This window comes from Ictidomys tridecemlineatus, chromosome 6 (genome assembly GCF_052094955.1).
Source record: "Ictidomys tridecemlineatus isolate mIctTri1 chromosome 6, mIctTri1.hap1, whole genome shotgun sequence".
In the NCBI taxonomy this organism is placed as follows: Eukaryota; Metazoa; Chordata; class Mammalia; order Rodentia; family Sciuridae; genus Ictidomys; species Ictidomys tridecemlineatus.
Genome location: NC_135482.1, coordinates 122,797,242 through 122,818,415, shown reverse-complemented (window position 1 = coordinate 122,818,415; position 21,174 = coordinate 122,797,242). Strand labels below are relative to the sequence as shown.

Genomic DNA, 21,174 nt, shown 5'->3' with positions numbered 1-21,174 from the left:
GGGCTGTGGGTCTAACTGTGGCAGCAGTCCAGCCCTCCTACCCTCCTGCCTTCTCCTCTTTTTCTCATGGGCACCTAGAAGTCCCTCCTTCCAGGACAGTGGTAACATAGGGATTTGGAGGGCTAGGAAAAATGGGAGGACAGATCTGCTTAAGCCTCAAGGCAATCATTTACCAAAGTTTGCACCAAATCATCAAGCACTGTCCAAGTCCATAAGCCAAGTCCATAAAAGTGGTACTTTGGTTTCTTGTTTGTCATTGTCAGACATCTCACAGGGAGAAGAGTTTGGATGCAGTTAGTTCCCTAAAGATTCCTGTGCTGGAGGCTTGATCCCCAGTGTGGCAGTATTGAGGCTATGGGACCTTTAAGCGGTGGGGCCTATTGGAAGGTGGGGCCTATTGGGAGGTGACCCAGCACCTTGTGAAGGGATTAATGCTGGTCTAGGGAAATGAGCTAGGTCTCACAGGAGTGACTTAGTTCTCATGAGAGCAGGTTGTTATAAAAGAAAAAGCCTGACCTCTCCCCTTTTTTTGTTTTGTTGAGATTTTGTTTGTTTGGGGGGGTTGTTTTTGTTGTTGTTGTTGTTTGCTTTTGCTTCCTGTCTCATCATGTGATACACACCTCCCTCTTGTGCTGGAGTGCTCCCACCATGTGACATCATCACTCCTTGGGACACAGCCAGAAAGCCTTCACCAAAGCCTAAGCAGATGGGGCTGTCCAACCAGACTTTCAGCCTCTAAAATTGTGAGCTGAATAAACCTCTTTTCTTTGTAGAAGTACCCCATCTCATGTATTATGTTATAACAACACAAAACAGACTAAGACAAAGACAGTGATGAGACAGGATTCACACCATTAAGCCCACATCCTTCACAGCCCTAACTTACTGTCAATGTGTGGGTGTTCACATACAAGGAAGCAACGAGGTCATGTCAGAAGCATGCATCATTTGTCTAGCAAAAGTCACTTATAATCCTACCATTTAGAGAAAATCAAAGTATTCTGACCTTTTCCCCAAGTGATTTGTTGTTGTTTTTGTTTTGTTTTTTTCATTTTGGTTTGTATGTTTTGCAATTCTGGGGATAGAACCCAAGGCCTCACACACTGAGATACATCCCTAGCCCTCTGCAAATTTTTTAATATACAATTAGCATATATGACTTTTACAAATCAGATAAAGCAAAGTTATTTCTGTTTTTGGAAGAAAAATAAATAAGAGAAATGAAGCAATCATTTGAACTGTCCTAATGACAGCCAAGTGAAAGCAGGATCTGTGAACACACAGATAAATCAAGGTGAATGACCTGGCTGAACCCACAGCCCATTGCCGTGAACTCAGATTACTCCTGAACTTTTCAATCTCGATAGGTTTCATCAACCGCCCCCCTACACCCTACTTTTCAGTAATTAAACTAGCTAGTGACAGGCTCTTGCCCAAGCATAGGGTATTGCCTCTCCATTTACTTAGGTTTTCTTTACTGTCTCTCAATAAAATTGAAAGAAATTTCTCCATGTATGTCTTCTGTGTTTTTCTTATAATTATAATTATACCTAGATTGCTTACATTTGTTACATCTGTAAATTTTTTATTGTTTTCTAACTGTGTGTTGCCAACATATAGAACTGAACTTAGCTCTGTGCTCACAGATCCTGCTCCCATTCAGCTGTCATTAGACAATTCAAATAATTGTTTCATTTCCCTTCTTTTTCTTCTACCTGATGTGTTTTCATCACCCTTGGGATTTTTATCTGCAAAGTCCATGTTCAAATTTTGTCTTTTCTATACATTCATGATCGGTTTGGCTGGAACTATTCAACTTTTCCTGAATTCTCAGAGTATGTTCACTATTACTCATTTATCACTGCCCTATTACCCCTAACTGTAAGTATTTTAGGTTTTGTGGGTAATACAGTCTTGGCCATACCTTCTTATTGTGGACTAAAAGCAGCCGTAGACAATCTGTAAACAAATAGGCATGACTGTGTTTCAATAAAACTTTATTTGTGGCATGTTCCTTTCAGGCAGCAACTGGGATCAAAAGCCCTGCATCATTTCCCACAAAAGTGGAACTCCTCTGTCAGCATGATGGCTATGAAAAGACAAAACCAGAAGCTCTCAGATCCTAGAACCAGTGGTGGTAGTTCCTAACCTCAGGAACTCCGTCAAGGTTCTGTGTATCAGTTACCACTGTCACAATCCTTGGGGTTAATAATTCTGCCTGGGCTTAATTATGTGGCTGCTGTCAGACAAAGGTTGGTTTGTGACTGATGGTCTAGGCTGGCTTCATTTATTTGTCTGGCAGTTGGTGCTGCTAAGTGCTGGCCAGCTTGGACTGACACCTCTAGCTGGCTGAGCTGATGGACAGGATGGGGATGGGAGGAAGGGTTCCTAACAGGAAGTGGGATGTCTCAAAACATGGGATATTTTCAGTTCCCTGATGAGTCACATTTCCTAATGTCCCCTGGGCCAGTGCAAGCCCATAGCCAGGTTGGAGTTGGGGGTAAGAGAAGAAAAACCACATTGCCAGGGGGGTGGCAGACAGAGAGGGGAGCCATTTGTGGTCATTTTGTGATCCACCATTCCAGTTATTCTAGCCCAAGGTATGTGAGAAAAATAAAAGTAAGTTTCAAATCAAGAGAAGAGAACAGACTAATCCAGAAGAATCCAGCCAGATTCAAACAGAGTTCAAAATAAAGTTTAGATCAGGACAGAGCAAAGAACGGCAAATTAAAAACAAAAGATCCAGGCATTGGCAATGCCTGAGTTCATGAACAAGTTCAGTTACTTAAGCAGCAGAGTACAGGACAGCTACCCTGTTTCAGAGATCATTCTGGTCGTATATTAACTCCCCAACGTAAAAAGCTGAGTCATTTTTAAACAGATCTAAGTACCACAGCTGCCATCTACAGACACTGGAGTGACTGCAGGACAGAAACTGGGATAGAAGAGTAGGGATTCCCAAAGACAGCAATGTCAGATTGGGACTCAAGTCAGATAAGGCAGCTTGTTCCTCCCTGGAGTGGGGGTAGTTGGTCACTGAGATGCTCACATGGCCTCTGCCAGGGTGTCCTGGTCCCTTGAGAACGTATGGCCCATCTGCTACGTGGACATGAGACCCTCTCCAAACCATATGAAGTAAAATACTCTGTCATATTAGGTCTTTGTTTACCTGATTCCTGTTTTTCTCCCTAAAATTCTTCTTTTATCCTCTGAAATTCTGTCATGAGACTTAATAGGTGCCAAGTACTGGGCACACAATGGAAAACAAAGACCAAGTAGTGAAGCATCTGCTAATACGGTTTTCCACGGTCAAGATACCCTTCCAGTGAGAGATGTAAACATGCCAAGTTTTAAGTTTCTCATTGAGCTCTCCTATTAGGGGAAGATTAGTCTTGGAATGCAGCTTCTTAAATTCTTTAATTCACTGAGATCCCTTGGCATGGTACGAGTTGTGACAATAATTTCCCTACTCTTCTAACATCTTAATATTTTTTAAAAAATCAACTTCCCTAAGTTAAATTCATTTTTATAAGTTCAGAATCAAGAGGTATCATTTCTAGTTAAGAAGATTCATTTTTAATAGGCCTAACATCCATAGGATTTTCTAGAAGTACTGAAATTTCAACTACATGATATTCTCTGCTATAAAATGTTAAGAAGAATCAGAATACGAGAAGTAAACAAAACCACAAAGGTGGGACAGATGGCCAGGAGAATTACCTTTTGAGACTCTACAAAATGTCACCATAATTCAGTTAAAACAATTATTGGGCTAGATAGAACCTATAATATCCCAGGCTATGGCAACCATAAATGTGCACATTGCTTTTGCATTCATAATAGCTAGTACACAAATCTTGTGACATCCAATACCTCCTACCAAGGGCACTGAGAATAGAATGCACGGGCTCTGTCCTAATGGCACCACCACCTATAATAGTGGACAGAGACCACAAAACAGGGTGTCAGGAAAGATGTCCATTGGCCACAAACTTTTTTTTTCCAGTCTGTTCAACCCCTGAGGATACATCATTTATACAATTGTCCTCCCTTATCTGAAGATCTGCTTTCTGTGGTTACCATTACCCAGAGTCAACAGTGATCCAAAATATTAATACTCATCTTCACTCCTTCAAGGGAAACCACATTCACCCAATTTTTATTACAGTATATTGTTATGTTTATTCTATTTTACTAATAGTTATTGTTAATCTCACATCCACCAGGGGTCTTGGGATATACCCCCACAGATAAGGGGAGACTACTATACTGCTTGACAAAAGAATAAATTTGGTCCACCTTACATTCTTTTGGCCCAACATGTAGTCAGAGACATTTTAACCTTCAGTTCTTTAATATCCAAGACCACAGGCATAATGTAATTATTGGCTCATAGTTATTAGTAACCTGCAGGATGACACTTTGTTTACTGAGAAAAGCAGTGATAATATTTTGTGTCTGAAAAAAAAATGTTTTTGAACTACAGAACTCATCACATTGACCAAAATATTCACAAAACTGTGGTTTGACCTCTGACTTCTCAACTTGATCTCTGCATACAGAAATGGCTCATTTGATAATCATGTGATTCAAAGAGGAAAGCAGGTAGCTTTGCTTAAAAGTCAAAAACTGAAAATTCAGTGTTCTCTAAGGGTGCAATACAATACAACTCAATCTGATTTCCCTGAAGGTATTTGCACGCACGCACACACACACACACACACACACACACACACACAAACTCAAAGAAGAAACATAGAAGGCAAATAAAGCATATGAAAAGATGATCCACATTGTATGTTATCAACAAATTAAAATAAGACACCACCTTAACACGTAGTAGACTGACTAAAATTCAGAACACTGGCAACACCAAATGCTGGCAAGAGTGCAAAGCAACAGGAACTCTCATTCATTGTTGATGGGAATGCAAAATGGTATAGGTGCTTTGAAAGGTAGTATAATGGTTCATACAAAACTAAATATATTCTTACATTCAATCCAGCAACTATAATCCTTAGTGTTTACTCAAAGGAATTGACAAAAATGCCCAAACAAAAATCTGCACATGCATATTTCCAGCCTTATTCATAATTGCCCAAACTCGAAAGTACCAAGATGTTCTTCTGAAGATAAGCAGAAAAACTGTAGCATGCCCAGGCAATGCAATATTATTCAGCACTAAAATAAATAAATTATATTCAAGCCATGAAAAGATAAGGAGGAAACTTTAATGCATATTACTAAGTCATAGGATCAATCTGAAAGGACTACATACTGTATGATTCCAACTATATGACATTCTGGAAAAATGACAAACTATGGAGCCTAAAAGGATTAGTGGTTGCCAAGGGCTTAGGGGAGCAAGGGAAGAATAGAGCTCAGAGGACATTTAGGGCAGTAAAATTATTCTGTATGATACTACAGTCATGGATACATGTCAGTATACATTTGTCTAAATCCACAGATCATACTCCACAAGTGTTGGGAGATGAATTTACAGAGTACAGAGAATTTTCTACTTCTTTTCCCTTTCTTCCCCTGCACTGAATGTGAGTTCTTTTAGGTCAATGAGATCTCAGTCTATTTTGCTTATTGTTTAATCCCCAGTACTTAAATGTGTCACACACATAGTAGGTGGTCAACCAGTATTTTTAAAGAATGAAAGTATGAATAAGTGAGTAAGAAAACTTCTTTTATTTAAAAGCAGTGAATTGCCATAGTGAAGGCCATTGGTGCTCCACTCAGAACTCTTTGGATTCCTCTCATGAACACTGGGTGTCTACCTCCAGCTTTGGAGTTCTTTGTTGCTAAAGGTTCATACCTAACAGCCTTCCTTAGAGAACTCCCTGGTTCCAGATCAGAGGGCTAGAAATGCCTGGGAGTTTATATCCATCCAGGAAGGACCACTGTCAGTGTCTGATACAGGACTATGACAGTCCAGCTCCCTTGCCTTGAGTGAGGACAAACTTTACAGTTCACTCCACTCTCTAGAACTCCCAGGGGATTGTGTTAAGCCTGAGACTTCTGAAATCATAACCTTAATTGGTTTCTATCTCTTCTTTATCTTATCTTCACTACTCCCTTACTGCTTTATCCTGGGAGCTCCACCTTAATAAATCACTTGCCCAGGAATCTGCATCTCAGGATCTGATTCTGATGAATCTAAGACACCCTCAGGAACTGGAATTATCAGATACATTGTACAAAGCAATAATGTATTAAATAGCTGATGATTTGAGAAATGGAACCACAAAAAATAAGCAAACCATTTGAGACTGATAGATCTACAGAGGAGGCAAAGCAAACTTTAAAAATGAAAAATTAAATTATTCAAATAAACTCAGTAGATGGTCTAAACAACAGATTAAACACAACTATAAAGAGAATTGATGAACTGAAGAAAAATCTAAAGAATGTATCCAGAATGTATTCTGAAAACATAGGGAGAGAGAAAATGTGAAATAAAAGTTTTTAAAAATGAAGATAGACACTAGTATGGCTGTATGTATAAACATGGCTGTAAAACCAATGTGATACTGCAATCTGTACAAGTGGAAAAATATCCCCCCCAAAAAAAGATACAGCATAAATGTCTTTCCAAGTCAATAAAGATACTACTATAACATAAAAAAAAATGAAGGTAGAAAGAGATGGTCCGATATCTAGGCTATCAGAACTCCTTCAGGTAAAAACAGACCCAGTAGTCTCCCTGCTAGGTATGTACTTATAGAAACTCTGTACTTATACATTAGGAAACACAGAATATACAAGAAAAATAATAAGAAACATAGAATATACAAAAATATAAGAATATTAATAGTTAACATTATTTACAATAGCCTAAACTTGGAAAAGCTATAATATTCCAAGAGGATAACAAATAAATAATTTATAGAAAATGCACACAACAGAATATGGTATAGCAGTAAAAATACATGCACTAGAGCTATAAGCAAAAACTTGGGTGGATCTCAGCAATATTCATATAAAACACAAAAGAAAGCAAAACTAAACAGTATGTTATTGAGGGACATGTATATAAGTGTTTTTAGGACAAGGAAACTGGTAAATACAAATAAATAATATTTTTTACCTCTGATAGGAGGTCAGGGGGATGAGATCCAAAAGGTACATACAAGGTATTGGTAATGCTCTAAATTTTAAGTTGGGTGGAGGGTCATGAATAATTATTTCATTATTCTTCTTCCTAAACTTATTTACATGATCTATTCTTTTGCATGTGCCAAATATTATATTAAAAGTATTGTTTGAAGAATCTCTATAAAGCACATGGTATAAATGGATGTTGAAGATGCTTAACATGTCTTTGAAGTCAGACAGACCAGGGCTGGAATCATGTCTTAGAGTGAATCCTATGTCTATGGAACAGGTTCCTAATCTCTCATATAACCTATATTTTCTCATAAAATTATGGCAATAACATGTCTCCTAGAGTTTATTTTAAGATTGAGATTATTGAGTATGGGTAGGGGATGTGGCTCAGTGGTAAATCGCTTGTTTAGTACATACGAGGTCCTGGGTTTGATTCCCAGTGCCTCAAAACAGAACAAAAAGGATTATTAGGATGTAAGTTCCATGGCTATGTATACATCATCTGCCTACATATCCCTAGTAAATAGCACATCCCTGAGAGGTAATAGGCACTGAAATGCCAAGCAACTTTTCTTCCAAAACAGTACAGTTTGTGTGAGTAGTTTTGTGCTGGCTGCTTTACTTTTTGATTTTTGTTTGTCTGATTTTTATTTTTTGGATTGGCATTTTATCTTGGCATTGACTCTTTATAACTATACATAAGAAGGTACTTCTCAGGCTGGGATTGTGGCTCAGAGGTAGAGCACTCGCCTAGCATGTGTGAGGCACTGGGTTCAATCCTCAGCGTCATAAAAATATAAAATAAAGACATTGTGTCCACCTATGACTAAAAAATAAATATTTTTTAAAAAAGAAGGTACTTCTCTGGGTTCAGGCTCTGAGTCTGTAACACAATAAAGCCGGGGCAGCATAGATGATTTCTTAATTCTTATAACCTGATATTATATCATACATTAATCTTTTCAAAGGTAACCTTAGATAAAGCAAGCATATTTTTGTTACACAAAAAGGCAATTTTTTTTTCTTTAAAGAGAGAGAGAGAGAGAGAATTTTTAATATTTTATTTTTTAGTTCTCGGTGGACACCACATCTTTGTTGGTATGTGGTGCTGAGGATCGAACCCAGGCTGCATGCATGCCAGGCGAGCGCGCTACCGCTTGAGCCACATCCCCAGCCCAACAAAAAGGCAAATTCAAGTTACATATTCATAAATATCCTAAAAAGAGGGATATTAACTAGCTAAACCAAACTATGTCTGAAATGGTCAGATTCATTCAGTGAAGGTCATCGCAGGTAGATGAGCCAAGCAACGAGGGAGTTCTCCGTCTGGCAGGTTGCATTAGTTTGGTTCCTATATCTTTGACCTCCCTTATTCTTGGCCTTTGTCTTGGGTTCCTATACTTCTTCTGCCCACTGTGACTTCCACTCCTCGAACTCAGTCCTCAGTTTTTGGTAAGTTTATCCACTCTCATGCCTTTAACTAGTACAGTTGTCACGATTACTAACACCCACAAGAGTGACTACAGTTCTGTCCTCTCACATGAGTTCTAAACCCTAATTAAAACTCAGGATGTTTTCTTCGGGGGCCTACCACCATTTTTAGATCAATAGGTCACAACAATGCTTAGAATCTCTGTTCCTAAAAGGTAATGCCCATGAAGCTCTGACCTGCTGGACACTGGCTTATCCTACAGAGGGAACAGGAAAAAGTCCCAGCTCTCTACCCCTGTGTGACATAGTAAGGAAGTCCCTAACTCAATTGGGATTAAGTCCTGACATTTACATTCAGCTCCTCTTTTCCCCCCTCTTAAATCTTTTCAATCTGAATGGGCCTTTCCTAACCATGGAAGTCTCCTTTCCAGTCTAAATTCACATTCTAGCCACTTTACACCTGACCTCTATTGGTTCAGAGGCACTCCAAGAGCTGTATCAAATGAAAATGTACAATCACAGATATTTATAACCTTGAGAATCTGATAAACAAGACCAGTTAAAAGAAACAGGACCATTCCAACTCCTCCCAGGAGGCGTCAGCTCGCCTACCTGATGTTTTCCAGGGCATTTGTTATCTGTTCTTGCTCAATATCATAGAGTTTCACCTCGAAGCCTCCACTGGCAAACAACATAGCCCAGCTTCGTCCAATGAGTCCACTACAGGGAGAGAAAATTAAGAAATGATTAAAATTAATTTAATAACTGAAACATCTTTTCATTCTTAATCCAGAAGAAACTTTTCAAAATTATACAGCACCCCATTCCTACAATATTTAATAAATCTCTTTAAAGGGCACATCTTGATAACTGTATTTGTTTAAAATGTTATCTGTTTCTACCCAGGAACTCCTGAGCCCCCAGCACAAGTGCCAAGATCAGTATTCCACAGGGAATGTGGCGGTATGTCAAGTATTCATCATGTGCTCGTGACTGAAACAAAAAATTACAGTCAGGAGGTAGCAGGGTGACATGAGGCAAAAGGTCCTTAGTTGAACCCCCATTTGACCACTGTCTTAGGCAAGTCACCTAACTTGAACAAGAGAGATAGTACAGCCAGCCATTGTATCCCTAGGTTCCACATCTGAGGATTCAACCAACCATGGATTGAAAATACTTAGAGGAAAAAAAAAAAAAAGAAAACTACATCTGTACTAAACATATGTAGACATTTTTCTTCTCATTATTCTCTAAACAATTCAGTACAACCACAAGTTACATTACATTTTACTAGGCATTTAAATTCATTTAGGTTTTATGTAAGTATTATACCACTGTATAAAAACAACTTGAACATATGCAGATTTTGTTACCATGGGGGTCCTAGAATCAATCTCCCATAAATGTAGAAAGATGAGTGCATTTGCTGTCCTCTTCAAATAATTAACTGCCACCACAGCAGCATGAGTATGGATTTAGGTGCTGGCACCATTAAACACTCAGGTCTGACCTCTCTTAGTCTTTATAACGCCTTACAATGTATGTACTATCATTATTTCCTCTGAGGCACAGAAGAATTACTTATCCATGCTGAAGCTAAGTGATGAAGCCAAGAGGTCTCTTGAGTCCTTACACTTAACCCCTACTCTTCACCCACTGCTTCAGACTTATTGGAAAATAAAAAGATAAAAGAATCATAAAGAGCACATATGGGATTGTTCAAAGGGCTAAAGACAAATGTACAGAACACGTCTAGAGTCCAATTCTTGATTTCTAATACTATTCTCCAATAAAAGAAAGCAGTACTCCTTGGAGAAATGACAAATTCTAGAGCTGAGCCATATAAGATAAGCCTGGAGCAGTCTGTAGCACCAGCAAGTAAATGTTAAAAAACAAAAACAAATCTACATTGATAAGATACATCAAAGGGATACAAGAAACCACTAGAAGAGCTCCCAATGGCTAAAAGTGGAATAAATTGAGCCAGTTTTTTTTATTATAATACAAACTAAGAATATTCAAAAGTTCATACTGATAAAAATAAATGTTTAAATAAATAAATAAATGTTAGAAAAGTCACATTTCCCTTGCGGAAGAATTCCAAATAATTTATTTAGCTACACTGTCCTCAGAGAAATGGAACATCATTTTCCACCCTATGCAAACCAACTTCTTTCCCAAGAGTACAGTATGGAAAGAGGAAACAAAAGAAAAACTTAGCCGTGGAGGAAACTGAACCACTAGCTCAGCCAGATGGTCAAGGTTAATATCAACAGCAATGAATCATAATGAAAGTATGTTGTGATACCTTGATATGTGATAAGAATGAAAATTTACTTCTGTGGTCTTCCTACCACAACCCCAGCTTAGTCATGAGAAAAACATGAGGCAAATCTCAACAGAGGGACATTCGACAACTACATGACTAGTATTCCTCAAAACTGTCAAGGTCATCAAAAGCAAGGAAAGTCTACGGAAATGTCACAGAGGAGTCAAAAGGGAAATGACAAGTACAGCAGTTACTTGGTATGAATGAGGGATAGGTTCTAGGATCCCTTTCTCCCAGCTCAGAGAATGCTCAAATTCCTTACAAAAAATGGAATAATATTTTCATACAATCTATGTGCAACTTCAGGAACCATCTCTAGATGACTTATAATACTTAACACAACGTGAATGCTATGTAAATAGTTGTTATACTATATTGTTTAGAAAACAATGACAAGGAATGTTATTGTTACATGTTCAGTGTAGGCACAATTTTTTTTTTTGCAAATATTATCAATCCATGGTTGGTTGAATCAACAGATGTGGAACTCAAGTTTATAGAGAGAAAGCTGTAAATGTGATTTGGCATCCTGGAACAGAAAAAGGACATCAGGTTAAAAACTATGGAGATCAGAATTTAAAAGGATATTACTTTTAATTCACTATTAATAAACACTATTAGTGGGTGATAATATAATGGTTCGTTAATTGTAACACATTGTACCATATTAATGTAGGGAAGCTAGGTGAAGCAGGACATGTATAGGCATATGTAGGACTGAATTAAGATACAGGGAGAAAATGACCAATGCAAGATCTCACTTCCATCTTAATCTCCAGGTCTGGGAGATTGAAGACTCCTCTTTTTTGTTGTGAACTGTTAGATATTTCACAAAGGATATCTAAGTGCATGAGTAAAAATCACAGTAAGTTTTGTACAGGGAAGTGGGGGCAAAGCAACACTTGTCCACAATATGAACTTGTTTTTTGTTAGTTCAATAAGGTAAGCTCTATGCACTGGGAACTATCTTACTCACCTTTGTATTCCTGGCACATTGTACAGCTTGATAAATGTTAGTTGTTGACAACAAAAACGCTGACATGCCTTAATGACAAACACTAGATAATGGTCAGCAAGCTCTTCCCATGGAGTAAGGATGAAGGCAACAGTGATTTACTCCGGAGGTAAAGAGTGCCTACTATGTGTCAGGCACTATTCTATAGCCGGATGCCAGGAGCTTAGAGTGGGCTATAAGCCTAGTTTATTGTAAATAAGTAAAAGTGCTAAGGAAAAAAAGAAAATGACATGAGGGATAAAAGTAGGAAGTAGAAACTGGGAGGCATAGAAATTTTATAAGCACTACCAGGGAATGACTCACTGGCAAGGTAACATTTTAGCAGAGTTGAAGAAGGTAAAGGGCCAAGCCATGAGTATATCTGTAAGAAAAGTGTCCTTGGCAGGGAGAGAATGACTGTTAAGTCTGATGGGCAGCTGCAGTGGAGGTGGAAGGAGAGGGCAGGTAAGGGATGAAGTGCAAAGGTTGGAAGGGAAGGTGAACTGGTTACATACACAGTGTCTCTGAGGCCATAGACGGATTTAGATATTTACTCATATGTATGAGATGAGTACTGACAGAATGTTTTATATGAAAGACATGAATTGATTTAAGTTTTAAAAGGAACTTTCTAGTTGTTATTCTTAAAAATACATGATTTATGATGGCTTGACTTTGTGATGGTACAAAAGCAAAAGGCATTCAGTTGAAATCAAACTTGGAAGTCTGAATTTGGATCTCTTCCCAGGCTAGTGCTATAAAGTCCAAACCTCTTTCATGATGCTGGGTGGCAGCAATTACCAATCAATCCCATGATCACAAGGGGGAAACAACCAACAGTCTACAGTGCTGTGCTGCTAAGTTATGAGGTTTAGTAGGCTGGAATTAGTAAGTGCATTTTACACTTCTGATATTTTCACCTTATGATGGTTCATTGGATTATGACCCCATTGTAAGTCAAGCAGCATATGTACTGAAGAAAGGCAAAGATGGAAATAAAAAGACCAGTTCAGAGTCCAGAGCCTGTTGCAGGATATGACGGTATGTTGGAAGAAGACAGAAGCAGAAGGGATGATTGGTGGTTAGCTGAGTTTTGAATATATAATATATTCAAGGTATAGCCAAAAAGAATTGCTAGTGGGTTCCATGTAGGGTATGAAAAGTGAAAGAATTGAGGATGATGCCAAGTTATTTTTGGAGAGCAAGAAAGGATGAAGATGTCATTAATTCTATAGGAGAAGATTTTAGGAGACATTCAGGAGTTCAATATAGGGTATTTTAATTGTGAGATGTCTAACAAATAGATCAAGCAAAACAACTGGATAAAGTCCTCAGTTCAGGGCCAGTATCTGGGCTGGAACATGAATGTGGGGTATTTAGTCATGTGTGATATGGGAGATCTCTAAGGAATGGAGACTTAGGACACTCCAATTTAATGGGAACAGATAACCAGATGAGAGGGTTAGGAAGTGAAGAGAGCCTCAAGGAGAAGAGATTGTCCATCTGGGTCAAAACCCAGTAATCAAGTAGAATTTGGACTGAGAATTGGCTATTGGGTTTAGCAGGATGAATGGGAGTGGGGAACCATGATAAGAGAACTTTTTGTGACCTGATGGCAAGGAAAGCCTGCCTTAGGTGGGTGTAAGATAAAATGAACCCCTGGATCTAACTCCAGTCTCAAGAATGAAAGATAGAGGAACATGGTAAATAACACTATAGGGACACATTCAACAAAATCTCACTGGGTTATCTTTCCCTATTAAAGTTGGAGTGTCCTAAGTCTCTGTTTCTTAGAGATCTCACGTCTTGCACTACTAAATACCCCACATTCTTGTTCCAGCCCAGACGTTGGCCCTGAACTAAAGACTTTACTCTATTGTTTTGCTTGATCTATTTGTTAAACATCTCATAATTAAAATACCCTATATTGAACTCCTGATTATCTCTCTTAAAATCTTTTCCTATAGAATTAATGACACCTTCATCCTTTCTTGCTCTCCAAAAATAACTTAGCATCATCCTCAATTCCTTTACTTTTCACATCCTACATGGAAGATTATACAGGACAAATGATTCATGTTCTTCAACAAATAAACTTCGATAAACTTGTTTTTAAAAAAGAGGGATAAGATGGGGCTGTGGTTGTGGCTCAGAGGTAGAGCACTTGCCTAGCATGCTCGTCTAGCATGCGTGAGGCACTGGGTTCAATCCTCAGCACCACATAAAAATAAAGAAATTTTGTCCAGCTATAACTAAAAAATAAATATTAAAAAAAGAGGGCTGAGAAATCTATAGCTTGGAAGCATCAATAAACAATAGCATCAAATATAACATGTGGGCCTTATTTGGCATCTGAATCAATCAAACTAGGTGTTAAAATAAAAGATAATAAGGGAAATTTTGAATGCAGAGGAAATGCTTAAAGATGTTAAGGAATTCTGTTAATATTTTGCCTATGATGATAGCATTGCTATTATGTATTTGTAAAAGAGTCTGTATCCTTTAGATATACATGCTGATATAGTCATAGATGAAATGATATGTCTGGAATTTATTTCAAAATAATCCAGAGAGGAGAGTATAAAAGAAACTAGATTACCTCTGTGTTAGTAACTGTTGATGTTGGGGGCAGAGTACAGGGACATAAGGGTTCACTATATTATTCTCAACTTTAATATGGTTTGAAATTTTTCCATAGTACAAAGTCAAGAGATAGATAATGGGAAGAAAGAAACTAGAGACAGAATACAGATCATTTTACTAAGTTTATACAGAAAATGTGGTGGTAACCAGGGCGAGAAATGGGATCAATTTAGAAGAAAAACTATATATTTTCATGTTGAAGGGTCTGATCCTCTGGGTAAGGGAAACTGATAAGCTTGAAGAAGCACAAGGCTGATTTGGAGTTACTGCACCTATTTCCATTGCTTGAGTCTTATACTGATGCTTGCTGTTGGCCAGGAAAAGGCAGTCCCCATAATCAAACATTGAGACAGAAAAATCCTTGAAACTAAAGGTACCCAAACAGAAGCAGGATAATCACGGGCAGAGACAATGACATCAAATGTTCATTGGATGTGTGGATTGGGCCCCACCTCTCTTCCGATCCTGAAATTTTCTTTTTTTTTAACTTTATTTTTTTTTATTTTTAATATTCATTTTTCAGTTTTCGGTAGACACAACATCTTTGTTTGTATGTGGTGCTGAGGATCGAACCCAGGCCACACACATGCCAGGCGAGCGCGCTACCGCTTGAGCCACATCCCCAGCCCCCAATCCTGAAATTTTCAAATTCTACTTATAATATCAAAATCAAGTTGCATTTCATCCACAAGCTGTCCTGAGTACTCCTCAGACAATTCAAAGACAAATCAAAAAAGTTCTCTAGGGTTTCTCTAAATTGAAAGCTCCTGAAAATGTGAAGCAGGCATCAGGTCCTAATCTAATAAATGCAGTAGCAGCAATATATCCTTCATTTCAGCGGTGTCAAGAGGATGTGTAGACAGAGCCAAGGATTCTGTATTGGAAGACTTCTTCCATGAGCTCTTACATGTCTTGCTGGGTATGCTAAGACTACGAGGCTCTGGCCATTCTTCACCAGGACTACTTCTCAGAGTTATATATGTAGCAAGAAACCTTGAGAGAGGACAAAGAGCAGAATCTTTTATTGCTTACTATAAAATGTAGGTGTCCCTAAACTCAGTATTCTCTTGAAATCCACACAGGCCCTTCATGCACCTCTATGTGACTCTAAGAGAAGGGAAACCAATGAAAATATAGGCATACTTCAGAGATATTATAGCTTCAGTTCCAGACCACCACAAATAAGCTAATTTCACAATAAAGCAAGTCACATGAATTTCCCATTTCAAAGTTATGTTTAGGAAGATGTGGCTCAGTGGTAGAGCACTTGCCTAAAATGCTCAAGGCCCTGGGTTAAATCCCCACCACCGGACACAAAAAAAGAGGTTGTGTTTACTGCAGTCTTACATTATGTCTAAAAAAAAAAAAAAAAACCAATGTATATCCCTTAATTAAAAGACATTTTATTGCTTGAAACAATATCTGTGAAGAACAATAAAGCAAAGCACAATAAAGTATGTCTATATGATACTCAAAGCCACTTGCTACACCATGATTAGTGAAGTCCTTTGACACTGATCCAGAAGACTGATGTCCTCAGCCAGCATTCATGAAACAGTAGCAGACTAAGTTATTAGCACTCCAACAGATGGAACACATGAGAGCAGAGAGGGGAGGGCAAGCTTGTCTCAAACCTGAATGCAGTTTGGTGGCAGGGGGCCTTCAAGAGCAGTCTTAGGGTAGGATCCAGAAGTATTCTCCCCATCCATCTCCCATCTCTACAGTGGCCTCTGTGAACATAGGAGATGTCTCACAGCAGAGACTAACAGCTTCTGTTAGAACTGGCCCAAACTGGTGAAGGGAAGACCCTGGCATGCCTTGTATAGACTTGAAAATCCTCTAATGCCACAGAAGTGCTGGCCAAGCTTCAAAGCTCTCACACAATACTCACTTGAGCTAAGCCTCAAGTACATTAAAGGGGTCACAGAGACGGTCACCATCTTATTACAAAGTATCTTATGTGAAGCCATTTGTTGCACACAATTAAAATCACTTTCACTGGAGCTCTGGATAAAGGAATAGCATATTATATCCCATTTACTCCATATTCTTCTATAATATGAAACCTTTTGTAATTAATATAAAATGTGCATATTATATACATGTGAATTCTTAGTGACACTCTCAGGACTCTAGACATGTACTGATAAATACAGTATACTCTAGCCACATGTAGCTATTTAAATTAGAATTAATTAAAGTCAAATAAATGTTAAAACTCAGGAAATCAGCAGTACTAAAGCTAGACAAGTTCAAGTGCTCACTATCAAAATGTGATAGTGACTACCAACTTGGACAGCAAGAATATACAGACAGCCATCCATACCTATGGATTGAAATATTCAGGGAAAAATTGCATCAATATTGAACATGTACAGACTTTTTTTCTTACTGTTATTTTCTAGAAATACAACATCACAACTTTTTATTCTTTTCTTGGGGTGCTGGGGATCTAACCAGAAGCTCTGAGCATGTTAGACAAATACTCTATGATTGAGTTGTGTCCCCAATCAATAACAACTATTTACATAGCATTTATATTGTATCAAGTATTATAAGTTATCTGTACAGGAAGGTTGTATAGGTTCTATGTAAATCCAACACTATTTTATATAAAGGACTTGAACATGAGCAGATTTGGTATCATCATCCTCAGGAACCTTGGAGCCAATCTCCCATGGATACGAAGGGATGTCTATAGCCCAATGAACATTCATGCTTGTCTCCAACTGACCAGTCAGTAATCACCTTTAAAGACTTTACTTTCCTGTCACTATTATCATAAATTATTTAACCACAAAAGAAATCCTTAACAGAGTCTAACTTCAGACTGAAGAACATTTTCACCATGGGGGTTTCAGCAGTATATTCACTCTGTGATAATTCATTGAGTTATATATTTAGCATTTTTGTATTATGCATATATGTATGATGTAATCCATAAGGATATTTTCTAAAATAAAAGTATCTTTCTTTCCACTTTTTCATTTAAGAAAACAATGCAACCCCACAAAATGGCCCATCTCATCTCAAGCTGTAAAAGCCTTCACCCGCGTGGCACCAGACCACTCTCTGTACTAGGTTCTCTTACATCCCAGGTCAGCCACATGGAGAAAGTATCAAAGGAAACAGGAGGTGTCAGGCAAGGGGATGAAGTAAGCCTCAGGCTACACAAAGTTAGAAAAGTGGAGACCCTTGATTGGCCTACAACAGCTAAAGGTCAAAGACTTTCCACAGTTTGGTCTCATTAAGCAAACCTCCTCTCACAGCTTGACCTGCATTTTGAAAATAATTAGAAGTTTTTGTTTTGCAGTGCTAGGCATAGAAGCTGTTAAGTCCTTAGGCCAAAGTAACTCCATTTTGAAACGCCCACCCAAGCCTGACCTTCTCATTCAGCCCCAAAGAGTCCCTAACTACCTAAACCACAACAAAAACACCATGTAACAATCACAGGACCAGATGGGTTATTTTTTTTAACTACTTCATTGTGCATGACTATATAGTTACGAAGTTTTTTCAGCAGACTGCTGCACCTTGCAGAAGGGCAGCCTGGCTGATATTCTCTGTCAGTAAACTTTTGCTTGACTCAGAGGTATGTCTCTCCTGGATATTTGGGCAAGCTACCTTAACAGAACCCTGGGCCTCATGCCTGCTAGGCAAGTACTTTGCCACTCAGGCTACCTGCCCTATAAGTACTTTTTAAAGGAGTCTTCACAAAATGAGGGGAGAAGAAAGTTTTTTAAATATCTGCTTTCTTAATAAAGATTCTAACATTGCTTAAACCAACCTTGTCTAGTGTGATTGCCATTAGTCATAGGGAATGTTAAGCTCCATCTGTTATGGTTTAGGTATGAAGTGGCCCCAAAGCTTATGTGTGAGACAATGCAGAAAGTTTACAGGTGAAATGATTGGGTTATGAAAGCTTTAACCTTGTCAGTGCATTAATAATTAATAGAGATTAACAGGGTAGTAACTGTAGGCAGGTAGGGTATGCCTGGAGAAGGTTGGTCATTGGGGCATGCAGGCGTTTGGGATTTAAATTTTGTCTCTAGTGAGTGAGAGCTCTCTCTTCTTCCTGATTACCATGTTCTGAGCTGCTTTCCTCCACTATACCTTTCCACTCTGATGTTCTGCCTCATGTGGGGCTAGAGCAATGGAGCTGGTTGTCTATGGATGAGAGCTCTAAAACCATATTTAACTTTTCTTCTTCTAAAATTGTTCCTGTTAGGTCTTTCCCTCGCAGTGGCTTAAACAAAACAAAACAAAAAAAAAAAAAAAAAAAAAGCTGACTAAAACATATGCACTGAAAGTATTAAATATATGCTGGATTTTGAAAACAATGTTAAAAAAGTAAACTATTTCATTTATAAAATTTAATACTTGTTTAAATAATAACACTTTAAAGATACTATGTTGAATAAAACGTGCTATAAAATTTTTCAACTTTTTTTTTTTGAGATAGGGTCTTGCTATGTTGCCCAAACTACCCTTGAATTCCTAAGCTCAAGCAATCCTCCCCTCACCCCAACCTCCCAAGTAGCTAGGATCATAAGCATGCATCTAGTTTTATCTATTACTTTTTACTTTAAAACAACTACTAGAACATTTGATCACATATGTAGTTTGTATTTTCACGTTTATAGACTTGCTAAGGAAAGCTAGCCAATGGAAAGTTATATATATAATATGCCTCCCCTTCTTAACTTAAAAAAGAAAAGAAAGTGGGCGTGGGGGCACACACCAGAAATCTATTTGTTAAACCGATGAGGCCTTCACCCTCAGAAACGCCAATTCATGCGCCAGGTGTGTTCAGGTGCGTTCGCTGTTCGGGCTTCCAATTACCTCCTAGCAGACAGGAATGCACCCTGCAGGCCGCCTTGACAAGCATGCATCTGAACCCTCCTTTCTGGGCTACTCTCGTCTTTTACTATGACCTTGGACAAACTGCTTCATTTCCGTTTTCTCATTCAAAAACTGTGAATAACAATACAGTTATCGCAGGATTATTGCCAAAATTTATTTTCCTTGTGCTCAATGCCTTGCGCGCCTATTGGACTAGCTAGTAGGCCCGGCATCATTTGGTGGATCCCAGGAACTGCCCTGCAGTCGCAGCCTGCTCTGTCAGCTTTCGGACCCTTCAGGTAAGTCAGCACCAAGTTTCACATTAGCACTCTGCAGGGTGCCTCTACCTGACACCGCCGCTGACCCAGACGCTTCCCCAGCCTAGTCAGCTCCGTGAAGAGCAACGAGGGCTAAGAGCCCCTGGGAGGGCGGGAAGTTGGCGCACCCCACCGTTCGCAGGGAGGGTGCCCACCCGGATGGACGCGACGCGTGGGCCTAAACGCGGGAGAGCGCGTCCCCAGCGCCTCCCCAGGCTCCATCGTTAACAGCACGACACTTCGGAACCCTTTACCTGCCAACAATCACCACCCCGCCGGCCGCTGAAGACGCCATGGCCAAGAGCCTAACTGGGCCAGGGACGGTCACAGCGAGCGCGAAGACCAAATCACGGGCGGGGCTGTCCTGCGCGGAGCTCGGTGGCAGGTCCCGGCGCCGTGGGGTTGGAGGCGTGCCCCGCGCCCATTGGCTGCGCACGCGCTGGTGGGGTGGCACCGAGACTGCGGGCGGGGCCGGCGGTGCGGTGGCCCCCACTGGGCTACACAGCCCTCTGCCTAGCGCCCCGGGGCGCTGCTGACTCCAGCTGACCGAGCGTTTACGTTGTGAGCACCATTTATTAAATGGATATTCCTTGGAATTACCCAGGAACACGCCAGAGCGCAGGACCGACCGAAAGCGGAAAGAGCAGACACTTCTGATGCGAGTAATTGGTTCATTTTGTAGTTTCTAACTGTGCACGGTGAAACCAGGGTCCACGGAAAGAGACTGCCAGGCTGGCACAGGACTAGACCACTCAAGCATCCTAAAGAAACGTTCACGAGTATTTCCCATTTGAGGCTAGTAGCCACCTTTTCAGTACATACACACTGGGTTTACACGAGTGATTCATTCTGCTTCCAAGTTCTGAGGCTCCAGAACTTTGGGAGAGCAGAAAAGGGGAACTCCAGATATGTTACTCAGCGAAACTGGAGGACATATTTGAATTCCTTATATTGTGCACCGGCGACTATGAAATGTACTTCCTCCTTCCAGAGGCCAACTTGGTGTATGTGTAAGAAAAAGGAACTCTCTTAATGCCCTGAAGCCTGGCTCTTTTTGGAGCCGGGCACAGATGACGGGAAAGGGCATCTTACGTTGCATGACAAAAGTTTGTGTCCACACAGCACAAGTGAAAGGGGGAAATGCCACGGTCCTCCAGTTGAAAAATGATTAGGCAGCACTCTAGCTGGAAATGTGACCAACACTGACAGGTTCAGATGATGAATAGAGGTCTTTCTTCAGTTTGTTTTCCCCAAGTGAAAACACGGAAATAGAAGTCTCAGAGAGATTAGGTTTTAAAGAACAATCTCACAAACTTTCAATAAACATAATGAAAAGATATTCAACTTCATTAAACAAAAATGAAAAGTGACACAACAATAAGTCAACTTTCACCCATGAAACTGGCTAAAGGATAGGTAGAAAAGAGACAGGGAAGGTAAAAAAAAAAAAATTATAATTGTAAATCTAAGCTCCATGTACATCCTCACCTTTACTCCCCAAG

General features: G+C 39.4%; 1 protein-coding gene across 2 annotated transcripts in view; it reads right to left on the bottom strand.

The window, feature by feature from the left end:
* Nucleotides 1-20,088, bottom strand: part of Cryl1 (crystallin lambda 1) — a 131,249-nt gene extending 111,161 nt beyond the window's left edge. The window contains exons 1-2 of one of the 2 annotated variants that reach the window (XM_005338618.4): nucleotides 19,927-20,088; nucleotides 9,160-9,267 (exon numbers count right to left, since the gene is read on the bottom strand). In XM_005338618.4, the coding sequence (XP_005338675.1) occupies nucleotides 9,160-9,267; nucleotides 19,927-19,967 (149 nt within the window). In that variant the 5' untranslated portion in view covers nucleotides 19,968-20,088. Of the gene's footprint in view, nucleotides 1-9,159; nucleotides 9,268-15,420; nucleotides 15,444-19,926 lie in introns of those variants that run through there. The other variant, XM_078015704.1, reaches the window with a different exon arrangement.
* Nucleotides 20,089-21,174: the final 1,086 nt, after the last annotated feature.